A 14,303-nucleotide genomic window follows, 5' to 3' on the forward strand; every position below is an offset into this window, starting at 1 on the left:
AATGTTGGACATTTGACACGTGAGGAAAGAACCTGTTTGAAGCAGTAACTGGTTCTGGAGACCAACACAGATCTGCACCTGGAGCAGACTGGAGCGTGGAGCTGGACTCCAGATGCTCCAGGGATCAAGCTGTGAGTCCATAAAGAATATTTCACCTCACATGTTCAGCCTCTAGACTCACAGCTGAAAGTGGAATCAGACGTTTGCCTCCTTCAAGGTTAAGCTCTTATGATGGACGATCATTTGACAACTTGACCACGAGGGCGTTCGAAGGCCTCACACAGGATCCTTGAAGCTCAGCTGCTGCTATTTCATAATAATAGATATTTAAAGGCCGATGGACTGAGTTCTATTCCTGGCTCCAGAGTTAAAGCTCGATTTTACATCGACGCCTGCTCCTTAGTCCCCGATGTCCTCGAGCAGTTTGAGCTGCAGCGGCAGAAAAGCTTGAAGTCTGCTCCTCTGATGGTTTCTCCTCAGAACCTAAAGACTGAGTGACGTCTCTTATCCAACTGACATTTGGTTGAGTCGCACCGACACACAGTTCTGCTTCAGATCTCGTTTTAAAGAGAGAAACTCTTTATTCTGGTTGTTCTGCCCTTTTCTCTCAGACGTCACTGAGCTCAGTTTATCATCAACTTCTTCTCTCAGGCTGTTTGGAGTTCAGCTCCTGAGAAGCAGCATCGCTCTTATCTCAGCCTCTTCCTTATTTAAAAAGTCTGTTTATTTTTATTTTTTATAAATAATGAGATCCCACGAGATTTGAAATTAAGTTAAAAAAGAAAACTTGAGGTCATAATTTATTAATCGTCAAATAAGAAGATGGTTTACTCGTCATGAGAAACAGAAAAGATCCTTTTGAACAGCAAAACAGCTTCACACGATCATTTAACACGTTGTTGCTCTGGAATTATTAAAAACGTCAGATGTGTAATTGTAAATTTAACTCCACATCGTCCCAAACAGGAAGTGGAACAAAGCAAACTGAGTCTTCATCGTCCTGGAACAACACAACTGATCAACTGGAATCAAACCTGTGACTTGCAGTGAAGGGAGTTGAAGGGGATTATCTCAAATGTTTTGTGTGTGTTTGCACGTGTGTAAAACATGCATGGGGGGGGGGGGGGGGGGGCTATTTGGTTTATCTCCAGTATCTGTAGCTGATTGACATTGAATCCAATTATTTTCATTCTATATTAACTCATTAAAATCCTGGAGGCTGTTTGAGTTTATCACTGAAAGTTAATAGTGTGAGAAACATTAAACACACAACACAAAGAAACTACCTTAAAGCAAATTGGACTTTATCAAGGCATGACAACATGAATAGAACCTCTCGGACAGCCGGGATCATCCGTCCATCGACCAGGAGGCAACACAACAAGACCCAGGAATGAAGAAACACTGGAGCGAGTCACAGATCTAAGTATGATACAGACAGCGAGCATGAGGAGAAGGGAAACGCATTTCAGAATCACCCTGATGTGGAAACAACAAATAATAAAGTGGCCTTTGGGGGAAAAGAGGAAAAATCTCTGATATGTTTTACAGAAAATACAAATATGACTGCGTCCGACCGAGGAGGGTTGATCAGTTCTTGAACATGTCGCACAGCAGCTTCTCCATGGGAGTGTTCCCGATGGTCCTGTGGAAGAACAGCAGCTCGATCCGCTCGGAGTTCACGAAGCGCAGGGAGGGGAGGAGGAGGAGCAGCTTCCCCAACCTGAACACACACAACACACAACACACAACACACACTCACATCAAACACTACACACTCACATTCATTGGATTGCTTCTTTTGTCTGACATTTATCTATTTGTGTATTTATAAATCTGTAGAACCGCGTTTCTACTGTAGCTACAGGGAACAGTTCAAGTTCAGTTGCTATTATAAGAAGAAGAAAGATGCTTAAAAATAGCTTGGGACAATATTTGTAAATGATGAGGCCCATCCCTGTTGTGTATTTGTTGTTGTGTAATATTGAAATATTCAATATTAATCAATCACATCATTTGATTCTTGATAGTTCAATCTGACGTTAAAGAAAATCTATTAAAATTAAGCTGTTTTATTTTATTATTGTGACATAAATCCTAAACTATGAACTCAAAACATTAAGAGACTTTAGGTTTAAAGACAAAATACAGGATTTGCATTGATAAATAAGTTGATGATACAGAAAATGAAACGGGTTTTGCATTCACGTATATAATGTAACTCTCATGTATTTGGCTCCCTCTGGTGGCCGTGAACAGGGTTTGCATTTAAAACCTGGATATTCCTCTGTAACTGCATTATTTGATTTCACAGATTGTGTGAAACTTTGAGATTATTCACCATAAAAAGTCTAGAAAAATGTTTTTATCTACCTTGACCCTCATATATTCTTATTGAGTGTTTAAAGGTGACTTGTTTGAACTGATCCCTGCACCGTGGAGGCAGTACTGGGAAGAGGCTGGACATTACCTGGCTGGTTGACTGGGATAGTGGGAGCGGATGTGTTGTCCCAGCATCACCTGGGACTGGTCCTGCAGATTCTCCACCTGCTCTGGATCCTTCAAACCTCGAGTCTCTACAGAAAGAGAAACACCAACATGAGTCAGATACAGAGGAATATAATATAAAATAAAATATTATACATTTCAGGACATATTTAGCTTTTTGAATAGATTCAGAATGAGGGAGATGAGAGTGAATGGAACTGTAGTGAGATGCCAGTGAGCAGCAATGAAATATAGACACACTAGAATCTAAAAACTAAGCAAAAGCAGCAAATAAATATGAAATAAAAACAATAACACAATATAATCTCAAACTAAACAAAAATACAAATGGTGCAAATGAGTAATATGAGTATAAATATATATATAAATACATACAGTATATACTCATTTATCTTTACTCATTTGCACCTTTTTTATTTGAATGAATGGATATTGAAGTATTACTGCAGATGAAAGATTCTCTGGTGTGTGGGTGGAAAGGTCAATTCTTCAGAAATCATCTCTGTCAGATCCTGATATTCAGATTAAATATGATGGTAATCAGTGATATTGATAAGTTATTGATCTGGACCTCTGCTGAACAGGACTGGTTGATCTGGTTGTGTGTTCCTCACCTGGCTTGAAGAGCACGATGGCCTTGAGGCAGGCGAACTCCGTGGGGTCCACGGCGAGGGCCTTGAAGCGGCTGAACACCTCCTGCAGGAGGCGCAGGTCCAGGCTGGTGTAACTGGTTTTCCCCTGCATGCCGGGGCAAAGGTCGGGCAGGGAGAGCAGCGGGCAGCTGTCCAGAGGCAGCGACCACTGGATGGCACAGAGCAGGAAGAGCTCGCTCCACGCCTCCTCCAACAGGATCACCTGGAGGAGGAGGAGGAGGAGGACGAGGAGGATGAGGAGGAGGGGGAGGAGGACGAGGAGGAGGAGGACGAGGAGGGGGAGGAGGAGGAGGAGGAGGAGGATGAGGAGGAGGATGAGGAGGGGGAGGAGGAGGATGAGGAGGGGGAGGAGGAGGATGAGGAGGGGGAGGAGGATGAGGAGGACGAGGAGGACGAGGAGGAGGAGGACGAGGAGGGGGAGGAGGAGGACGAGGAGGGGGAGGACGAGGAGGAGGAGGAGGACGAGGAGGAGGACAAGGAGGAGGATGAGGAGAGGGAGGAGGAAGAGGAGGAGGAGGAGGAGGAGGAGGAGAAGGAGGATGAGGAGATGAAGACTTGTTTTTAGAAAATATGGAAGTTCAATCATGCCAGAAAAACCTACATCTCTGATATGCAGATTTGAATTAAGATAATTTGTTTTATTGTGCAAACTATAATGTATTAAATCAAACTTTTTTAAAGACAGAATTGAGATCATAATCTTCTTTCTCACTTCACCTTTTTCTTTTCCTGCAACTTTGTGTGACTTGTTCTGACGTTTTTAAAGTTTTTAAATTTAAATTTCACGTGTTTTTAAGACAAGAAGTGATTTCTTGATTGCCCAGAAAATAAATATTGAACAATCTTTTACCTTTAAACTTATTTTACAGCCTTTCCAAACAACAACTATTGAGGATATAATTTTACACGAGGAGGTTTCCTGTCTCTCTACCTGGTCTCTGAAGGGCAGGTTGGAAAACACCGGCAGGTTTTTGGCCCATTTCACGGACATGAAGAGAAGCCGGGCCGAGGTCTCGTACACGTTCTCCGAGCTGGACGGATACAGAGCCATGTGATACTCGGAGGACGGCCTCTCCGGCTCGTTGCTCGTCACGTCGATGTTCTCGTCAACTGGAACGGAAAGAAGACGAGTTTAGAAACAAGGATGAAGAGGAAATGAAGGAGTTAAGAGGCCCGACGCAGCTGGTTTGATGAAGTTCAGATTGGATTCACGGTTTTAATAAATGATAAGAAACCCTGAGAAATTAGAAATGTCTTTCTTTGTGCCACATTTTAATGAGAAAAACAAAAAGAAAGAACTTCAAGAGTTTGTTAGCATCCAGGCCTGTGATGGATGACATAAAGGAGAAGTATAAAACAAATAATGAAGCATGGAAAAATATCAAATTGAAATCCTAACAGAGGAATTTGTTTCCTAATAATTTCCAGTCATCCTTCTTCTAATAACTGTAAAAAAAAAGGCGTAAAAATACCTTTACAAAATACTAAAACCAACAGATTCTGGTCTCTGATTCGTCTAGAATGTTAAAACCAGAGTTCAATTAGATGTAAAGAACTCAGGGTCCAGAGGATCTGGTCCTGGTTCTGGGTTTGATCAGAGGAACAGATTCTTCTTGAGCCACCTGCAGCCTTGTGGCCTTTTCCTGTTAGAGACTGTTTTTTCTTTTAACTTTCACATTTGTACAAAACAGCTAATTTTAATTGACCTTTATTAAAAATCCTCTAAGTGCTGCGGCCTCGAACGTGTCAACATCAAATCAAGGCTGCATCAAGTCGCACATTGAATCTACAGCATTTGTTTTTGAGTTTAATCTGATGTGAGTGGATCCTCCAGCCTCGGTGTCGGGTATCACCCCCCCCCCCCCCCCCCCCCCCGCCTCACCGTCCTCGGGCTCCAGCTTGGCGCAGGTTTCAGCCGTCATGAGGCTGGCCATGAAGCGGTGGTTGTTCTGGGGACTGATGCAGCGCTGGGGGGCCACGGAGGAGGTGATGGACATGGAGGAGGTGATGTGGGGCCACGTGATGACACTGGAGGAGGAGGAGGAAGAGGAGGACGAGGAGGACGAGGAGGTGGGCTCCCGGGTGGTGGCCAGGTGCTCCTTGTCGGGGTCCACGTCGATGGAGTCCAGGCGGACCTGAGCCGTGCTGCGGGGCTGACGCTCGTTCTGCACGGCTGCAGAGAGAAGAGCAGCTGTTCAGACCTCACACACGTTCTGGTTCCAGCTGCAGATCTTCATGGAGAACATCTCCACACACTCACCGTCTTTATTCATGCCGGCCTGCAGGCACTTCTTCAGCCGACAGGCCTGGCACTGGTTCCGATGAGCTTTGTCCACTGCACACATGCCGGTGCCGGCCTGGCACCTGTTCACACACACAACCAGATGTTAGAGGCTGAGGCCAACGTGGGTTTACTCATATTTAATATTGGAAAATGCACATTTAGATTAAAGACTATGTAAATTATATAGTGTCTATGAGAAAGCTACATGGAAAATTAAGGTATAGGAAGGTGAACGTCCATGAATATTTATATATATCGGACACGTGCAGGCGAATTGACAAATTATTGAAAATGTATAAGTAACCTATGCTTTGATTTCAATGTTACAAAGTGTGATTGTTGAAGAATCAATTTGTGATTTCACACATATGTTAATATATATTATTATATTTACTGTAATATATAAAATAAACAGGATTTAAACTCAAACTTTAAGAGAGTTTTTCTTTGCTTAAATTTGAATTTTGTTCACATGTGGAGCATGAACTGGTCTTTAAATGAAAGTTTGTTCATATTGGGTTTATGGTTATAATTTCCTGCACAATGTTACGATAAATTGTGGATTTTGTAACTGAAGTCAATGACCGAGACTATTTCTTTGATTAAAAACCTGTATTTTGTCTCTTTTCGTCCAACATTTTCCCACAATGCACCAGTAAACATGGCCGTCTGGGCAGGACAGGTTCTCTCTTGCCTGTAGATGAGCCTCCTCCTCACGCTGCGCTTGAAGAAGCCGCTGCAGCCGTTGCAGGCGTAGATGCCGTAGTGTTTTCCGCTGCTGGTGTCACCGCACACTCTGCAGACCAGGGCCGGGCTCAGGGCTTTACCCGGGGCCGGGCTCTTGGCTGGGAGTCAAACACAGAGACACAGGGACACAGGGACACAGGGCGGTTAGAGCCTGGTATTGTTTCATACGTGTGCCTGCCATCTGCACCGGCGGCTCAGGGTGCAGGCTGCTGCGCCTCCTGCACACGGAGCACACAGCTCCATATTGCAGCAGCAGCTTATAATCCACCAATTGTTGCGTGATTATGAATTTACAACAAAAACAATGGCTGCAGGCGGATTAACAACTTAAAACAAATGATGCACGGATCCGGACATTAATCCAAATAAACCCATTAATTAAAGATTAAATTGCTCATGGTTACAAGACAAATGTTCATTTTGACATTATTCTGATTTAATTAAGCATATTTATATTTAAGGAATGTAGTTGTGTGTGTTTGATGCTATGATTAGATTTAACTTGATAAAAAACTGGATTCATCATCATTTTAATATTTAAGCTAAATATTAAAGCCTTAAAACCATTTTGTGATCTAATATCAAAACAGAAAGAATTAAGACATTGGACATAAAAAGCTTCATGAGTCATTTTCTCTAGCATTGTTTTCCCGCGGTCCGGCTCTGTGAGGCTCCACCTGTTGTGTAGACGTGTGGAGCTCTTACCTCCTCGGCTGTCCTCACTCCCCCCGCTGGCACACGACCCGGAGGGAGAACAGGACGGCATCATGGGGATCTTCACCAGGTGGTCCTCCATCATCTCTCTCAGGAAAAGGTCTCCTCAAAAAGTGACGACGAGCAGAGATGAGAAAACTCTCTGTGTGTCCTCTTGTTGGACCAAAAGTTCAAGTTCTCCTTTTTGACAGACGCACAAAAAGTTGTGTGTCCGCAGGTTTGGGTCCCCAGTGGACAGATGGCAGGTTGAGGCTCTACTGTGTGGCGGGCTGGGCTGAGGGGATGCAGATGGGCCGGGGTCCTGCCCTGAGCTCAGGGCTGACACTTGTTGCACGTCACCAGGTTGTGTGTCGTCCCTCTGGCCCCGGGGTCGCTCGCTGTCTGTGGGCGCTCCTCGGTGGCAGCTCCTCAAAAGGGAGTCCGGGGGGGTGGGGGGGGCAGGATTAGCCCCGAGCGCTGTGTAAGCAGCATGCTTATTTGTCATCCTCTTAATCTTTACTGTTCATCTACTGGATCAATCAGTCACATTGCCAGAACCTCGGTGCAGCTCGGAACCGGGCAAAACAAAGAGTGAGTGGAGAAGGAGAATAGAGCTGCAGCGGGGATGACTCCTGAGGTCCTGTAACTTTAGACCAGTCCCCGTCCTGCGTGTCCTCTGTCCACGAGGACGTCCGTCCGTCAGCAGCCCTCTTCGGTATCTGCGTTTAAAGGAATCATTGCACCAGGAGCATATTCTTATATTTACCCTCCTCTTCAATTTGTATTTCCCCTCCTCTTGCTCTCTTTTGCCTCCTTATTCCAGGTCCGTTTACCCCCCCCAGTCTGTATATTTGATCTGTATGATTGCCTCCCATTCATAATGACTCCCAGTGTTTGCTGAGGAGCTGCCCATTAACTCCTATTTAGCTCTTTTTTCCCCCTCGACAAACTAGAAATCATCCGCTTCCTTCTTCTCACGGAGGGAACAGTAGAGTTCTGAGCGGCTGATGTTTTGTCGGCCGTCAATTCAGAGCATTCACGACATGTTTAACGTTTATTATGAAGAAGCCGGAGTCTCACATGTGATATTTACTGTGGAGCAGGTTCAGCAAACAGGAGCTGCACAGACCTGTCGGGGGGGAACATGCAGGTAATCACATTTAAATGAAATTTGACTTTTTCACTCAGACCTCAGACGATTTGGGGCCAAATGAAAAACGCATCACATCATTGCTGCGATTAAAACAAACAAGCCACTAAAAATAATCTCTCCTGTCACGACAGAGAAAAGAGTGAAACCAGGAAAAAGATCCAGTTCTGTCTCTGATCGTCCTCTGATGGTCCAACGTCCTCCTGCTGCTCCTCATCGTCTGTCTCTCAGGGACAGTCGAGTGGTTTTGAGTGAATAAAGAGTGGTTGTTGGACAATCTGTGCGCCGGCATCTGCACCGACTCTTTGTGTGTTTCACAGTTTGTTGTGTGTTTGTTCAGTAACTGCAATAATCACTGATCTAAGACACATGAACACTGAGAGATGAGACAAACCCAACAGGGACGTCCTCTGCTGCCCCTCGGGTCTGGCAGGCAGGTACGTGCTGGTGGTGCTGGTGGTGGTAGTCGTTGATGGAAGCAGCTGTGGAGCGTGAAACAAAGGGACAACAGACAGAAGAGGTCAGTAGATCTGCACAGTTGGTGATCACAGGAACACGGCACACGGCCGGGGACACAGAGGTCACGTCCTTTGTTTGGGTCGACGGTATTTGTGGGATTTTTAACGATCAGATGAAGAGTTCATATAGATACAGGCTCGTTAATTATAGATTAGTTTTTAAATGACACCATGAAAAAAAAGAGGACATTTAATAAATTGTTATCTTGACAAGTCAACATTATACAGCTCTTTTGGTGGCGGGGGGGGGGGGGGCAGTAGGGGTATTTCTCAAATCACCAATAAGTTTGTGTCATTTGTGGACAATGAAACAAATTGTGATATTGCTTTTATTTGATATATGAATCAATGTGAAACAATACGATGTGATTAGAAAAACTTTATTTACTTTATTGATGCCTCAAGAGGAAAACTGATTTTCACCTTCAGCATGAGATAGACAACGGGCAGGAGAGTCTTCTTTCCAGCGCCATCTTGGTTTAACCATATCTTGGAGGATGCACCCATTGGACGGTACCAGCTGTCAATCACATCCACATTGGATCATAACTTACTAAATGAACTTCAGCTGCACTGAAGAAGACTTGAAACTAGAGACTGAGACATGAACTCTTCAAGAAGATGTTTACTGACGTTATCAACCAGTGGAGTCGCCCCCTGCTGGTCATTCAAGAGTAAACGGTTTATAGGAGCTTCTCACTTCCTGGACTCGGAGTCTACGTCAGTTTTTAGTTACAGTTCATTGGATCTAATGAAAAACATCACACCCTTAAATGAACTTGTGTTTTCATCCAGAGTGTAACTCAGGGTTAATTTGACTATTCAAAGTGAATCCATTATTTTGTATAAATCTACATCTGTACGATCGAGAAGAAATGAAAACATCTGTCCTGAGTGTTCATCTCTCTCCAGCTGTTTCATCTCCACAGAGCTCCGAGTAGAAAATGTGTCGACGTCAGCGAGTTTCAGATCCTCAATAACAAGGCCCGACCATATTTGGAAAAAACTAAGTGTAAAGCAGTTAAGTGGATTAGAGTTTGAGCACATTTTGTCTGTAGCTCCGGTCGACTGGAGGCTGGGGGGGGGGGGGGGGGACACAATTAGCTCAAAAGATTAAAAGAGCAGTGAAGACACACTTCTTGGGGCATCTTCAGACATATGGTGGCTCCTCTCCTCATCCTCGACCCTCACACTGTTGACCTCTGTGAGATTTACCAGTTGATTAGTCTTAACTGGTGAAGTCGAGTTTCTGCTCGACTTCACCCAATCACACGCTGATTAGTGACACCGGGGGGATCTGTCTCCCACTGGGAGAGGACGAAACCATTCTCACAGGTTTCTACTGGAGACAAAGAATGAATATCATAAAGAACATAAAGAATAAAAAGTTTTGGAGCTTCTCCATCCACCACTCAGGTCACATGGGATCAGATCACAAGAAGCAGAATGTAAATTTATTCCTTTATTGACCTGTCCAGGGGGCACACTGCTGTCAATGGGGCGGCTGTGGCTCAGGAAGTAGAGCGGGTCGTCCACTTTGTGTCCATAAATTGGAGGGTAGATGGTTCGATCCCAGCCCCCCCCCCCCCCCCCTGTTTGGTGTGCCCCAAATTGCCGACGATGAAAGAGTGATGTGAAATAGAGAGAGTGTTGCACTGTGCCAAGGTGTGTTAAAGTAATTTAAAATGCTTTGAGTGTCAAGACTAGAAAAGTGTCATATAAAAAATAGCTTATGTAGTGATTCTGTACATTATAGGGTTTATAACTAGAATTTAAATAAATGGCAGTGCAGTATATAACTGTCTTTAACTGATTCTGATAAAAGCAGCATTTACACCAGTTTATGATTTGGACTAATCCCAGTATCTGCCTCACCTCCTCTTCATGTTTTATTCAGGTTTAATTTACTTATGCTGCTGCTTCCTTTTAATATCTCATGAGCTCAAAAAGAGGAGCTGATGATTGACAGGATTATTGCTTTATTATTTATTAAAATCACACGTTTAATCCACTCAAACAATAAGTGAACGCTCTCAGACGCCGACAATAAATCTTAGATCTTTATTTCTTTGTTATTCCTTCTGTCTGTGTCTGAATCGGAACCTGCAGGTGATTTATTTATTATTTTTATTGGAAACGTTGGAAAAGAGAATATGGAACAGGTATAAAATGATTTTCATTTCAAGAATGGAAGTTGAAATGTTGATTCCTCTGGTCTTTTAAATCGAGGTCCAGGAGTGATTGACAGCTGAGTGAGATGCAGAGTTTGGTGAAACCATAGATTTATTTTAATTTGTCCATCAATCATGATTGTTTGCTTCAACTTTATTCTTTAAACAAAACAATCTATCTTTTCCTTAATATTTTTACCTAAATGTTATTATAAAAAATATTAATTAATTCAATTGAATATTCAAATCAATATTGAAGCTCAAATATTACTGATTTCTTACACTGCCTGTTCCTTTTAATCTTTTCTTTATTTTTCTTTTCTTTTCTTTTATCTTCTTTTATCTTCTTTTATCTTCTTTTCTTATCTGTTCTTTTCTTTTCTTTTTTTTTCTATTTCTATGTTGATGCTGCTTAAATAAATCGAATTAAGCTTTTTATTTATATCAATCTAATACATTTATTAAGTTAATTTGATTAATCTATGTATGTCAATTGGTGTGATGGTGTTGAGACGTTAAATTTGCCGTTTCCTTTATTCTTGAAATCCTCATTTAAAGAAAGACGTTTGTTAAACCTGACCTCAGATCTGTGTGACACCTCCTGCAGCAGGAGTGTGAAGGCGCTGAGCCTCAGATCTGCTCCCTATGTTTAGAAGATGACTCTGCAAGCTTTATCACAGTTTACATAACAACAAGAAGCTGAAGCACAGTGGACACCATCACGCTTCAGACGAGGACTTGCTTACATGAGCAGACCATAGATTAGGCCCAAGACAGAGAGCTTATCTGGGGGAGGAGCCCTAATATGAGGATTCAAAGAACGATCAGAGGAGTTATGTAACCACATTAATGAACAAGTGCACGGAGACAAATCATTTCACTTTGTTTCTATCAATCAGGAAGTTGGTGACGTTTTTTAAAGTGTGAGTTTCAGATTCGTGTCCCGACGAAATCTGACAAACTGACTCTGAGTCTGATCGGATGTTTTCCCACAGTGTCATCAGGATGAGAGCAAAACGAACTGAAATCAGCTTCCTCAGAACTCAGTGGATGAGGTCTGAAGAGAAACACAGATCTGAAGTCTGTGACTATGTTTCATGACGAATCAAGTGAAGTTCTCAGACTCTCTTTTGTTTCTATGATAAGAATCATGTGTACGATTGTGAGAGTATGAGGCCCTACCTCATGATAAATGTGAATTCATCAAAACATCACAGTTTAAAACACTAATATTTGCTTTTTGTATAATAGTTATGGGAGTATTACATGTTTTAATAGAAATTATTTTATTTATCTTGTAGGTCTTTGTAAATTTCAAGGATTTTGTATTTTCTGTAAGGCTTTTGAGTCTGATTTTATTGTATTCTTGTTATTCTCTTCATGTTTTTATTCCACAGCATATTCCACAATTTTAAATGTGCTTTGAAATTTAAAATCTAAATGTTTTCATAATTGATTTGTGGTGCTCATGATATGGTAAAATAAAAACAAAGTGATCATTAACGAATGGTCGGCCATGTTGCTGTCACACACCTGAGGACATCACCGCCACCCAATCAGCATCTTCAACCTCACCTGCCTGAGCACACAGGAGAGAGGATAAACACAAACACACACAACACACACACACACACACACACACACACACACACACACACACATGGGATCATGGAGAGACCTCAAGGAGTGTGAATATTAGGAGGGGGGGGGCTGTTAAATCTGATCTGACCAGTGCTGACGACAGCAGAGCGGCTGCGTCCTCACATCAGCCGTCCATCAGTGTGTGTGTGTGTGTGTGTGTGTGTGTGTGTGTGTGTTGTGTGTGTGTGTGTGTGTGTGTGTGTGTGTGTGTGTGTGTGTGTTAGATAACAGGTGATAAAGCTGCCTTTGGGATCTGACTGTGGCGCCTGAGCCTCTTACCTGCGTCAGGTGGAAAACTTGGGCAGCAGATCTTCATCTTCCACGTCTCTCATCTCAGAGAACGTCGAGTTGAAGAAGCAAACGAGTCCGTCCACATTAAAAAAATGAATTAAGAGTTGTTGTGTTTTCTGTTCTAATTAATAATCCAAAGTGCCAGTGACTCTGTCAAAGTATTAACAACTTTATATAGTTATTGTTTATACTCATGGTTCCCAGAGGATGAATTGTTAGTTTTACACTTCTATCACACACATTTTCCACTGCAACACAACAACAATCAAATATAAATATGTTTAATATAAAAATCTACTTCCTGTCAGACAGTTTAGACCCAGGGTGAAAAATAAAAAAACAACAATAGTGAGTGACAGTGAGGAGATTAAAACAGGTGAAAGAAATAAAAAAGGATTATATGGAACTTTTTAAATCAGTTAAAGGTGAAAAATACCAAAAAAATAGATGTGTAACATAATAGAATAAATATATAATAAACTACAATGACTCCTTTTTAAAACTTAAAGGCACTTGTGAATAAAAAAGGATGATAAATGTTTTATGTCTAAATGTTTGTAATCCCTGGCGTGCTGCTGGTGGGTCCTCTGTCCAGTTCTGGGCCCCTTGACTCATTCAGGGGACCCTGCAGATGTACTGGAGCCTGGTGTGTGTGTGTGTGTGTGTGTGTGTGTGTGTGTGTGTGTGTGTGTGTGTGTGTGTGTGAGCTGCTGGCAGGAGTGTGTCTGGCCGCGTGCAGCTCCTCTCTCCCCGTCCTGACCTAGATCTCTGACAGTAAACAGCTGCTTCCTAAAGCGACGTGGTGCTGCCATCAGCAGAACAGCCGGAGAGATAAATGTCAGATTGGAGCTGGGTTGAGCCTCTTGATGCAGCTCAGGGCGCGCGGTTTGTTTAGCTTGTTTAGATTCACACACACTTAGCACCAACTGCTGCTGCTGCTGCTGCTGCTGCTGGGGTGTTGTCCCTTTGTGTGTTGTTTTAATTAACACTGTTTGCATTTGTGACGCACAAAAGAGGAACAAAAACAAAACCTGAGGCCTCGTGGATCCAGCGGAGAACGTGTTCAGCCGATCAACAAAGAAATAGAACGAAGCAGAACATCGCTTCAAATGTGTAAAAACTGAAAGTGAAGCGTGAACTTTTTTAACTTGTCCTAGACGGAGCTGCAGATGTTTATCTGGTTGTGTTTGTTATGTTGAGCAGAATCAAACATTATGATTCTAGTATTGATAGAAACTTCCGGAGTAGTTTTTTAATTGCAGATCATCCACTTTATTACAAATCCTCGTCACTTAATGACAAAAAGCAGTTTCTTGCCCCTTTGATTGGTTTCTCTCCCCTGAAACTTAAACTTTGTGGATCAATTATCTTCTTGGCAGGATGATGTCATGAGTTGGCTCCTTCCATAAAGAGTTCAAAACAAATCTCTGCTCGAGATAAAAGTCAGTTTTAGGATGTGAGAAACACGGTGGTGAAGGTCGAGGGAAAGATGGGGTTAAATTTGGATTTTAATAAACACTTGAAGGGTTAGAACCTGTGTCGCCGCGGTCTCAATAATAAGGGAACTTATATATTTTATAGTTTCCTTCCTGAATTCAAGTCTGTCCACTAAACCTCCCGGAGGCCCAGGACCCTCAAGGGCCCCGA

The 14,303-nt window shown here is 42.7% G+C and overlaps 1 protein-coding gene across 1 annotated transcript; it reads right to left on the reverse strand.

Annotated features, from left to right (window-relative positions):
* Positions 1-1,590: 1,590 nt before the first annotated feature.
* On the reverse strand, positions 1,591-6,991 carry LOC128442706 (photoreceptor-specific nuclear receptor-like). The gene is made up of 8 exons (XM_053425275.1): positions 6,898-6,991; positions 6,140-6,290; positions 5,422-5,525; positions 5,044-5,334; positions 4,093-4,271; positions 3,123-3,363; positions 2,471-2,576; positions 1,591-1,723 (listed from the first exon to the last, which is right to left on the reverse strand). The coding sequence occupies exons 1-8, from the start codon at positions 6,989-6,991 to the stop codon at positions 1,591-1,593; spliced, it is 1,299 nt and encodes a 432-aa protein (XP_053281250.1).
* Positions 6,992-14,303: the final 7,312 nt, after the last annotated feature.

This window comes from Pleuronectes platessa, chromosome 1, assembly GCF_947347685.1.
Source record: "Pleuronectes platessa chromosome 1, fPlePla1.1, whole genome shotgun sequence".
In the NCBI taxonomy this organism is placed as follows: domain Eukaryota; kingdom Metazoa; phylum Chordata; class Actinopteri; order Pleuronectiformes; family Pleuronectidae; genus Pleuronectes; species Pleuronectes platessa.

What these genes read in the sequence shown, in the direction of transcription:
- LOC128442706 (XM_053425275.1), bottom strand. Translation starts at nt 6,991, where the DNA reads ATGATGGAGGACCACCTGGTGAAGATCCCCATGATGCCGTCCTGTTCT. An exon ending in AGGAGGAGGCTCATCTACAG is followed by an intron (nt 5,526 to 6,139) that starts GCAAGAGAGAAC and finishes GTGTGTGAACAG; the next exon opens with GTGCCAGGCCGGCACCGGCA. An exon ending in CATCGTGCTCTTCAAGCCAG is followed by an intron (nt 2,577 to 3,122) that starts GTGAGGAACACA and finishes CTCTTTCTGTAG; the next exon opens with AGACTCGAGGTTTGAAGGAT.